Source organism: Myodes glareolus, chromosome 9 (genome assembly GCF_982192425.1).
Source record: "Myodes glareolus chromosome 9, mMyoGla1.1, whole genome shotgun sequence".
NCBI lineage: Eukaryota > Metazoa > Chordata > Mammalia > Rodentia > Cricetidae > Myodes > Myodes glareolus.
The window spans coordinates 56787960-56799717 of NC_142034.1; the positions used below are offsets into that span (position 1 = coordinate 56787960).

An 11758-nucleotide genomic window follows, 5' to 3' on the forward strand; every position below is an offset into this window, starting at 1 on the left:
TGTGCCATATGCTTTTTGGTAGGATGCCTTAAATGCTTTCTGCGACAAGGTGACAGACAGGCAGTCACACGCACAAACACAGTAGACTTGGCTGTAGAAGAAATCTGGCTTTAAAAAAAAGTGTCAAATCTACCTCTCAAAAGGCAAAGATTTGCTATAATGGGCTATTTAAAAGAATGCGACCTGAGGTCAGGGCATAGTCCTTCAATCCCTTCTAGCCATAATGGCTACTACATGTGCCATCCCTGCCAACCCGATTTTTTTACTTTAATTCATTTCTGGATGCCACCAGCCCTTTCACTTCCTTGTAAGAAGAATAAACTCTGCTAATTTCATGGAAATATGAAATGTCACTAAGCAACATTGTGAATCTAGAAATTCCGGTTTGGATTAGTTCTTGAGCCTTCTGCATTCCTGGTCCTGGAGTAAGCATAGGTAAGCCTCATTGTAACCAGTTCCTCTTGGGGATTTAGATGCGAGTTAAGCTTGCCCTTGCTAAGAAGTGCTGTGTAAGAAGGCCTGGTGATGTTCACATCTTGTCTAACAGAGGTATTTTATAAACTGAGCCCGGCCGCGATGGCACACGCCTTTAATTCCAGCACGCAGGAGGCAGAGGCAGGTGGATCTCTGTGAGTTCGAGCCCAGTCTGGTCAACAGAGTGAGTTCCAGGACAGCCAGGGCTACACAGAGACATCCTGCTTCAAAACAAAACAAAAGGCAACAACAACAATAAAAAAAAGCAACAAATGAAAAAAAAAACCTTTTGTTACTTTTTTTGTTAAGGTTGTCTTTTTTCAGCCAGGCATGGTGGCACGCACATACCTGTAATCCCAAGAAAATAGGGAACTCAGATAGGAGAAGGGTACCCAGTTCCAGGCCAGTTCAGGCAAGTCCCAAAAAGTAGAGCTTGTCTCGAAAAACCATAAACAAATCTTTGTAGTTACATTCCCAGCCCCCGAGTTAGAGAGAGATGGGATCTTTTGGTGATGTTTTGTGTTCTCTATTAGAAAGGGTCTACTCAGATATTCTGTTCCTTTGTATACCAGTCTTTTTCTCTTTAATTTGGGGAGTGTCTGTTTTGAATCTGTGTGCATGTGAGTGTATGTGTATATGTGAGCGCAGGTACCTGTGGAGGACAGAAGAGGCATCAGGTCTCATGGAGCTAGAGCCACAGGCAGCCATGAGTCACTCAACACGGGTGCTGGGAGACTGAACACCCATCCTCTATAAGAGCCGCAGGGGTTCTTCACAGACTAGCGATGCCTCCATCCAGATCTGGATATGTTTTAAAATAAAAGCTTATAAAATGAACCTTTGTGCATTATGAACATAAACTTTGCACACGGTACTAACCTATGGCAGCACCAGTCACTCACGCGGGACTGAATGTGGTGGCTTATTTTTGTAAGTCCAAAACTTCTGAGAATGAGGTAGAAGGATCACCACAAGTCCAAGGACAGCCTTGGGCTGCCTGATGAATTCCAGACAAACATGGGCTACAACTCGATGTCCTGTCTCAAAACAACCTTCTTGGATAAGAAGTGGAAAAGACTGGAGAGCATGCCCCAATAACCTCAAGACCTCCCAAGAGGCCCCACTCTTAGACAGTTTCCCTGGACCAATCCTTTACTCCATCCACCTGTGAGGATACTTAAGATCCACAGGGAAGCTGGTGAGGTCCACATTTGTAATCCCAGCACTTGAGAGGCTGAGGCAGAGTTCGAGGACTGCTATGAATTCAAGGATGGCCTGGGCTATACTTCTGGGGTCCGGGCAAGGCAAGAGTTCGAGGTCATCCTCAGCTTCATCACGGGTTTGAGATCAGAGTGAACTGTACAAGACCCCGTCTTAAAACAGCAGCAAAGCAAAGTTTTTCTCAGAACATACACACAAGCACTGATTTCTGGACTATCCCGGTAGCTTTTCTACAGCCGCAGCAGCCCTGTGAGGCGGTGACAGAGCACATATGGCCTCACCGCTCACTGCCTCCTGCACCAGCTTTAATTTCGTCTTGCCTCTTGGCCCACGAAGCCTAGAAATCGTTTCCTGGCCTTTGCTAGAAAAGGTTTGCCAAGACAAGGGCAGAAAGAGAAGCTTCAGGAAACCCTCCTAAGGGAGGATAGACAAACGTCCTAGCTAAAGCATAGGGCAGGAAGGGGAAGAGCCTAAAGCGTCCGGACCGGGCCGACAAATGGAGGTGACCTTCCTTCAGCCAGGAGGGTGGGCAGAAGGCGGTGGAGAGAGCAGAGATTGTGGGCTTAGTTTTGACACGTGAGATCCGAGTGCCTGGGAATTGGATCTTGACTCAAATCTGTAGCTTGAGAAAGGAAGTGAACCAGGAAGTGAGGCAAATAAAAACAAACCTTTTATCAGGGGGCGCGCAGAGGAGATACCAAATGGGACAGAGGGAAGTAAGCAGATACTTATGATACTCCATACAGGGGTGGAGGCCTGCAGCTCAGAGGTCGAACATTGGCTCAGCACGTCCAAGGCACTGGGTTTGGTTCCCAGCACCAAAACAAAAAACAAACAAACGAAAACAAATAAACAGAACAACAAAAACCAACCAGCCTCCCCTCCCCCCAAAAAAGCAAAAAATAAAAAACCAACTTCACACATCCAACTACAAAGTTACAATGTCACCTCATGTTCGACTCTGCCAAAGGAAAAGCCAGGCACACCTGCTGGCTACCATTTTCTCCTTCTTCCTGCAGATATAAACACCACCTCAGAATCCTAGCCTCTGCAGGAAGAGGGGAGTCTATTAATTTGTCAGTTAGGGACAGGGGGATCTGTCCCAGCATCCAATCAGAAAGATCTGTCATTTTGACCTCACTGCTGTGGGAAATAAGGGAGCCGATAATAGGAATGCTGTCCCCTGGGGGGCCTAGTAAAAGTCACAATACCATGTAAGTACGCAGGGCGTCCTGGTTAACCACACTCATCCTTTCACCCGTGGGGGCCAGCACAGCCTTCACGTTGAGGATCTACCCAGCCGCCAGACACAAGCTGGGCCTTTTTAGGCTGAAAATACAGGAAGGTAGGTGGTAGCTCATTCACGTTTCTAGGTGGAAGTAGATCTTAGGGATTTGCCCAGTGGTTAACAGATGTCGGGGATTCCTACCGACTTGTTGCTAAGGAAACTTTTGTGAAGATGCCTGGAGTCCACAAAATCCAGAAGCTCTGTTCGATGCTTTAAAGCCTTGCGAGTGGCCTCATGGCCAGGCCAGTGCATGGCATTTTTGCAGGGTGGTTCCTGCTGGGCAGAAACAGACAGTGCTGTAGCCAAAGGTAGATAGATGTTCGTTCGCACAGCAGCGGCTGCTGATGCGGGCCCCCTAATTGAATGGCAGGATGACTCTGTGAAAAATGGCACAATTACATACCTGGGGAGCCACCAGCCCTAATTGTGAGCAAAGTCAATGACCGCCCCCCAAAAAATATTGGCGTGAAGGTCAAAGTCACACCCATTTTAGGTAATTTTCATGTCACATAGAAAAAGGCCCCAGATTAAAATCAATTTATGTACCATAGCAAACATCTCCTGAATGTCAGGCAGCTCGGAGACACTGTGTCCATTAATTAGCAAAGCTCTGGCATGGAAAGGCTGGCCTGGTGCTGATGGCTCAGCAGACAGCCCAGGCTCTAGGGCCAGGCAAACATTTTTTCAGAGTCCAACAGCATCATTTACTATGCGCCTCTATAAAGAAATCGCTGGAATCTTTTTTTTAAAATGTTTTTTAACTCCTAGGATGGAAAATAGAGGAGTAAAGAAGTCTCCAAATCAAAAGACCACACCCACGACACACCTCTCTCTCTCTCTCTCTCTCTCTCTCTCTCTCTCTCTCTCTCTCTCTCTCTTTCTCTCTCTCTCTCTCCCCTCTCACTGGTCCAACAGTTGAGCTTAAGCCTTGTGACCCCCTCCTAATGTGTATCACGTGGTGGCTTCACCATCCTTGAGAGGCCAGAAATGTGCAAATGAACCCCACTCCTGTTTCCAAGCCTGAACCTACCTCCCCTTCCATGCTACTTCCGGGCTATCCCTGTGACTCACTTTGCCAACAGCATGTGGCCGAGTGATGTGCTCAGCCTGAGTCAAAGCCTTAAGAAAGTCCAGCAAGTCATCCCTTTGTCTCCTTGGAAGCTGGCCACCGACTACAAGAGAACTCTAACGACCCTGCAGAAGAAAAGCCATGTGGCAATGCCCTGAAGGAGGAGACACCGTATGGAAAGAGGCCGGACGGAACAACCAGGTGAGTGAATATGGCCCTTCTACGAGTCCAACCCAATGGAGTCTCCCGGACTCAATCCTCAGCTGCCACTTGACTTCAACTCTCTTGGCATAGGAGTCTGCCAAGCTGAACCAACAGAAGAACCGCTCAGCTGTGCTCTGTCCACCCTGAGTCGCACAGGATGGATACCGGGGTGCTTTGTTACCTAGCAATAGAAAACCCAACTCTTCACTGTCCACAGCACAGCCCACTAACTCCCACAGCTACGCCATCACCTCCTGCCACACAATCACACGGGCCCCGACTGAGGGAAGAGGACAAGGAGAGGACACAGAGCTCAAGAATCTCCCTTTGCACCGCCCCATCCCACTGACAAGCACTGTCACAGTCTGTATTTGGCTTACTCCAGTTTGAATGGCTGTAACAGAATACACAGGCTGGGTAATTTATGAAGTGAATTTATTTCTCATGGTTCTGGAGGCCGAGGAGTCTAACATGGAGGTGTCAGCTTCTGTTGAGTTCTTACGGCACCATCACATGGAAGAATGCAGAAAGGGTGATCTCTTAAAGTATACACTGCCACGCCTCTTTAACTGGTATCAATCTCTCTGTGATGCTAGAGCCCTCGTAACCTAAATACCACCTGATAGGGTAGTGCTTCAGTGGTAAGTCCTCAGCACATTCTGGGGACACAGCACAAGCAGAACCTGTCAGGACTAGACCCGCTGGCAGGGACCTCGGCACCACCTGAAGGAAAGCTCTGGAGTGCCTGTATTCCAGTCTTCTCACCCTTCTAAAACCTTTCCCCAAAACTTTGGGTGCTTCTACTGAAGTATTATACCACCCTTTAGGTCTCTGATTTTCCCCAAAGGAAGAGCAGACCACAGGAATTCCTGAGTCTAGTTAGGCCTTCCAGGTTGGGCCAGAGCGGCCCTCGTACCGACTCTAGTACCAGGCCTGACTCTCCAACTCTTCCCTGGGATAGAGAGCCCACCTCTACCTACTTCCCTAGGAGCTGTGCCTATATCCTTGAGGACTGGTAGAAATTGTCCTTCACGTCGGGTCCCCAAGACTATGGAAGTGACCCAGGGCCTGACTTGGAGCTGGTCAGTACCCCACAGCCTCCAGCCTGGCCTCATCTCTTCTGTCCGCTCACTCTTCTTCTCGTGTGTCTCTCAAACAATATCAGTGGAGTTCTCCGCTGCTCCCTTTCTTCGTGGCTCAAGAGACTACCAAGAAAGGCTTTTCCAGCCGCTGTCATTTCAGGGCCTTTATAGACCACAGCCAGCTTTGGGTGTCGCCTGTTAAGCCTGGTTGGGCACTTAAAGGTTTCCCATAGTCTCATACACTAAAGATTCAGTAATCAACCTGTGGCATTCCTAGAAAGTGCTGGAACCTTTGGGAGGTAGGTCCTAGTTGGGGGATGGGGTAGCGGGGAGCTGGGACACTATCCCTCCTTCCTGCCCAGTATGAGATGCTCCTCTTTATCACATACTCAGAATTTAATGGACTAAGAATTGGCCATAAACTGAAAACTCCAAACCCAGGTTCAATATACACCCTTCTTCCTTGTGAATTTGATCCCAGGCGCCTTGCCACAGCAATAGGAAGCTGACCAGCATGGCTCTCATAACTCTGGAGAGAATAGGTTCCCTGAGAAGGGTTACCCCTTAAGTAACCAGGACCCCTGTGGCCAGGGTACCTGGGTCCTATGTTTATCTGTGTGGGCCTAGGTCCTCTAGAGTCCTTCTTCTTAAGCCAGATATTCACTCTATCATTTTTCCTGTTCTTAGGAGTCTTGACCAAAGAGATTGCCCCAATGACCATGTCTTCCGACCTTGCTCCCATCTGAGGCAGCCATCCCCAATGCAGAGCTAGCAGGCCTTTGGGGGTCAGCTTGCAATGCCCCCTCCACAGTGTGTGTTTCCTGCAAAAGCGGACCTCTGGCTTCCCTTTCTTTGTCTGAACCAGGAAGAGATTCCTGGGGAGAGTCTACTTTGCACATTCTTGTCAGTGCCTCACACCCTCCACTAAGATACTTCCTGTTGTCCCCTTTTCCACTAGAGGGCAAAAGGGACACTGTGAGGAAAACCCCATTCTTCAGCCGGGTGCCCATCACCCAGTCCTTCCCCAGGAGGCTGATGGGGCCCGTTCTGTTTCATTTTCTTCCCCTACAGCAGGACCCCTTTCAGAGCCTATGGGCTCACTCTCTGCTTGCTGCTGCTGGGCTTCTGCAGTCTCAGGATCCACACACTTCACACTGCACCCACTGGCTGCTCCCCAACTTACCCCAGTCAGCCCATCCCAGGAGACTCCAGGGCATACCTCCCTTCCCAGCTCTCTGCCCAGTGATCCAGTTTATTCAGATAGGAGGGTACCAACCATCAAGAACCAGATCCACGAACCTCCACGCATGAACCTACATGCTGGTGCTGAGAATTTTAGTATGTGGGCAGTGGGGCCAGGTTCACCCTTGCCTCCATCTCAGCTGGTTAGAGGTGAATTTAAACTTCAGGGTTGGCAGCAGCGGTGCTCCAGAGTATGTGTGTGTGTGTGTGTGTGTGTGTGTGTCTGTCTGTCTGTCTGTCTGTCCATCCCCAGGTTGTTGCTATCTTCCTTTTGGCCCCAGGATTGCAGGTCATATTAAGGATATTGTCACCAACATATCAACCTCAGGGACATGGCCCACCCTTCTTCACATCCTCCACTCTTTTACTGACCTTTGAGTTTCAAAATACTCAAGGAATTTACCCGAGTTGTTAGTGTGCAGATCTGACCCCCTGGAAGACAGACTTGCCTTTCTCATACTGCCATGTCTCCTCCTGTCTGTAAAGTGAGGACAAGGCCAGGTATTGTGGCACAAGCCTGGAACCCCAGCACTCAGAAGCAGAGGCGAGAAGACTGCAAATCTGAAGGTAGCCTGAGCTACGGAGCTAGATTGTGGCTCAAAACAGAGCTTCCTACGTGGAGGACAGTACCCCCACCTTCACAGAAGGGTCAGGAAACTGGTGATGATGCGCATGCCTTGTGTAGGTGTTCCTGGTGGCACCGAGTTGCTATTAATAGATGGGAGGGGTCTGAAAGGTCCCTAAGGACCAGAGACTTCCCAGCTCTCCAAGTGCAAAGGGATGCCGCGGGCACACCCAGGCCATCCCAGTGATAATTCTGCTTTGTCTCCTGGGTCTGTTCATGCTCCCCACCCCCACCCCGCCCAGGAAAAAGCAGGGGCACTCTGTTCTTACAAGTCCCCACCCAAAACAGCTGGCTGAATCCAGCCAGGAACACTCCTCACCAGACGGAATCTCCACATCAGTATTTCCCGGGGAAATGTGGCCACCAAGAGAACTCAAACGTCTTTCAGAGAGCTTTTAGTCAGGAGGCTCAAGGTTTCCCTGTCAGATGACGCTTATAACAACAACAACAATAATAATAATAATTAATATTAGTATTACTCCCTTAGAGATGGACCTGTGAAATGCAGAAAGTCGAATCTGAGCCTCTGCAGAAACAGGTGTTGGGAGCACACCCTGAGTTCCCAGAGACACCTCTACTAAGAGGCCACGAAGCTCATTCCAGCCTTTCGCCCAGGATACTATGGTCCGTTTAGAGCGAGTCTGTTGCCTGGACCTGAGAGAACTATCATGTGCTTCCAGAAGGCTGGGTAAACACCTGATAACGCTGCCACAGGACACTTGTCAGGCCTGCCCAGTCTAAACCATCTAATCCCTATCTCCCCACCTCACCCTGGCCCCAGTCGCATGTAACATTTTTCATTCAAAATTTGCTACTTTGTTCTTAAGTTGGTCCCAGGAGAAGATAAATTTGGTTCCTTATTTAGGCTAGTTCCTACCAAAACCTAAGATTACCTACATGACTGAGGGCGAGGGTTAGTTTAGTCTTTATGGTGACCTCGGGGTCAGCAGCTCAAGGACTGAAAAATACCCCCTCTCTCTCACACACACAAAACACACACAAAGGACTTTAGAAACTTAGGCTCTCACTCAGACTGTGACCATGAGCTCAGTGATTAGAGGCCAGAGAGGCCTCGCAATTGTCACCCAGACAATAAGCAGCCAGCTGACTTGGCTCAGCTGTCCTATGTAGCCTTGGGGCCAAGCCAGATCACCAGGAACAAGTCACTTTAGGGTACTGAGCCTAAAGGAGGGGGCGCTGCCTGCCGTCCTAGCAGTATCCTCGGACAAGCTTGCTGCTCTGCTCAGGCTCACTCACTGCTAACTGGTGCACCTCAGCTGACCAGTAAGTGGGCGGCCCGGGGGAAGTCGGGCAGTCCGCCTCCCATAAAGAATGACTGACCACTGGTTCGCGGGAAAGGCGGGGCTGTGGGGCCACCTTTCGGAGCCCCAATCACCCATCCGTTCGCCTTGCCAAGACCACCGAGCTCGGCGGCCCCTTGGCGGCCCCTGTCATCCGCGGCAGCGCGCCCGCTTGCTTCAGAACTCGCACAGGCAACAAGTTCTCCCTTCCCCCGAGCGGCCACGACGTGCTTGGGAGGCTGGGTACGAGGGGAACACTGCCCACGCCCCAGGGCACCCCCGCACTTTATTCCCCAGAATGCCGAGGTTGGGTGGATAGCAGGTCCTCGACCCCAACCCTAGCCTCTTACCTCCAGCAGCTGCACGTAGCTGGCGGGGAACCAGCCACGGAGCCCGTCGTCCTTCTCGCCTTCCCACCAGCCGCCGTCCGGGACCTGGAGCAGCGTGAGCAACTCGCCCGCAGCAAAGCGTAGTCCCTGGCTGTGCCGCTCCCCGGAGAAGGGGTACAGGGTCCGGCAGCGGGCGCCGGCCATGGCCCTGGCGCCCGGGCTCACAGTGCAGCCCGCATTCCTGCCTAGCCCCGCGGGCTGGCCAGAGGTTGCGCGGGGTCCGAGGCGCCCGGTGCTCCGGGCTCCTGCGCTCTGGGCGCGCGCCGTGGCGGGGCAGCGCAGGGGTCTCTGGGCCTCCGGGCTACAAGCGCTGCTTGCAGGGAAACGGACACTCGCCGTCCGCACTGGCTCCGTGGGCTCCGCGGGCTCCGCGGGCTCAGGAGCGCTAGCGGCGACGCCCCCGGGCCGGGCGGCTCTGCGGTCCCCGCGCCGGGCGGGGGGCGGGGCTCAGGGGGAGGAGACCCAGGGGCCGCGGGCTCACAAGACAACTTCCCCTGGCTGCTTCGGCCGGGGACGTCCGAGTGCACTGAGAGGCGCAACTGCCCCGGGAGGTGGTGCTCAGAGCATCCCCCTCGGCGGGGCTCGTCCGAGGTCAGCGGAGTCCGGGAAGACACCGAGCGAGCGCGCGCGCTGACGGCCGGTGGCCGGGCGGAGACTATCTCGAGGCGACCGGGGCGGGCAAGGGGCCGGGCCAGACCGGCCACGCCCGCGGAGGGCCGGGCACTCCCCAGCAGAGGGGCTCCCCGGCGACCCGCCACCCTGAGCCGCTGGAATGGGAACGCCCCTCAATTCCTCCGGTTTGGATCTGTGGTGGGTGACAGGCGGCGCTGCCTCCCAGGTGTCTGCTAGGGAATCTGTTTGTGACCATCTTTGTAGTGCATGAAGCCTGGTTGAACTTGACTCACAGGAAACTGAACAATGGATAAAGACAGGTTTGAAGGCTGGCGCCGAGGCCGGGAAGCTCGGTGACAGCATGTAACACCAGCGCGGGGGCGGGGAGGGGGGCACGACTCGCCATGCAGATATGAGAAGTCCCGGTTAGTAGGCTTGGAATACGACCAAAGCGGCTAAACATTGCAAAGGCTAACTAAAAAGGAGAGCAAACACCTTTTCAGCTTCGTGGGAAATGGTCAGCGGGCGGGAGGGGGGCGGGGGGGGGCGGGGGGCGGGCGGGGGAGTCATGGTCTAGCCCTCCTGAATTCAAGATGGGCCTGCTGAGGAGTATCCATCAGTTTAGTCAGCTACCAGATATCAGTAGGGGCTTGCCCTGTTCCCTGAAGCGTCTGAATAAAAGTCTGCCCTTGGGACTCTAATGAACCTCAGGTGCTGAAGAAGTGTATCTTAAGTCAAGAGTACAGAAGGAAAGGGCCTATTTCTTTGCTAAACTTAAAAATTAAAGTACATTTCCTAACCTGTGATAGCTGGACCCTTCACTATCAATGTTATAATCAGTTGAGCAACCCTAATCGAAAAATCTAAAGTACAAAATCCAAACATTGTCACTGCTAAGAGGATGTTACGGTGGAGAAGACCACAGTCCCAGAAAACGACAGTGGAGAAGATGATGGCGCATCTGTAACCCTGGCCCGAGAGGTAAAAGCTAACGGATGAGAACTCCAGGTTAGAGTGGCCTGAGAGGAGAAAGAGGAGAGGAACAGAGAAAAAGGAAGAGGGAGGGAAAGAGAGAGGAAAAAAATATAGCTGCAGATATTGTATAAAGTTACATTTGAGCTGTGTGTATTAATTTAATGTTAGACTTGAACCATAGTCCCAAGACATCACATTACATCCTTGCAAATTCTCAGCGTTTTTGATCCCAAGCTTTTCTTTTCCTTTACTTTCCTTCTCCCCCGCCTTGAGACAGGGCCTTAATATGTAGCCCTGGCTTATCCGAAACTGTGTAGACCAGGCTGTCTTCTAACTCACAGAAATCTGCCTGCGTTTACTTCCCACCATGCTTTTCCAATAAGGCTATTCAGCCTATAGTTCTTACCAGCTATTTTCCCTCCTTGCTCAGTAACCTTGGGTGGTTTCTGGTAGCCTATTCAGCTGGGAATAAACCTCTCAGCATTTTAGAGTAGGTTATCCATGGCGAAGTCAGTTCAGTAACAGGCACAGAAAACCTTAAATTCTTGCATAAGTGCCTGGGCTTTGGATCAGGTCCCTTTAGCTCGGTGGTTCTCAGTCTTGGCAGGACACTAGAACCATTCCTGTAGGTTTTCAAAAGCCCTCATCTGGGTCCACTCTAACTTTGAGAGGATCCCTTGAGACATAGTCTGCATTGAAGCCACCTCACCTAGGTAGAATCCCCAGCCTAGACATCCCGACAAGTGCTCCAGTGCTAAAGTGCACGCCGGATGACTTCTGTTTGTCTAGGACTTATGGGGAGCAAAGGTTGCAGCCCAGCTGCCATTAAGACTCCTATAGAGAAAATAGTTGCTAAACTGGCGTCAAGTCTTCTGCCTGTAATCCCAGCATTCAGGAGGCCAAGGCAGGGGGACCACCAAAAAGTTCCCAGTCAACTCGAGTGACCTAGTGATGTCCAAGCCTGTGTGGGCTGCAAGGTGTGAGTTAGTCTCAAAAAGACAAAACACCAGACAAAAGTAACAGCAACAAAAGGTTGCTAAAAATATCAACTGCGCTCAACAAATTTCAACGAAATTCAAACACCCTGTTCTCAGGTGCATGGCTTTCTGCAAACTGTCCATATTTGATGATATGGCCTGGTTTAGTAAGAAGAACTGACTGGTTTATGGCCATCCAAACCGAGTCTCCACAGCATCCAGAATTCTTGGGCACCAAATGACCTATCTCAGGCATTGCCACCCATGAATTATGTAAAGATGTACACATTAAGAGGGAA

At 51.3% G+C, this 11758-nt stretch overlaps 1 protein-coding gene across 2 annotated transcripts in view; it reads right to left on the minus strand.

Moving 5' to 3' along the window:
• Gas7 (growth arrest specific 7) overlaps positions 1–9218 on the minus strand; it is a 237404-nt gene extending 228186 nt beyond the window's left edge. Inside the window, exon 1 of one of the 2 annotated variants that reach the window (XM_087910497.1) lies at positions 8857–9218. In XM_087910497.1, the coding sequence (XP_087766623.1) occupies positions 8857–9039 (183 nt within the window). In that variant the 5' untranslated portion in view covers positions 9040–9218. The remainder of the gene's footprint in view (positions 1–8856) is intronic. The other variant, XM_087910504.1, reaches the window with a different exon arrangement.
• Positions 9219–11758: the final 2540 nt, after the last annotated feature.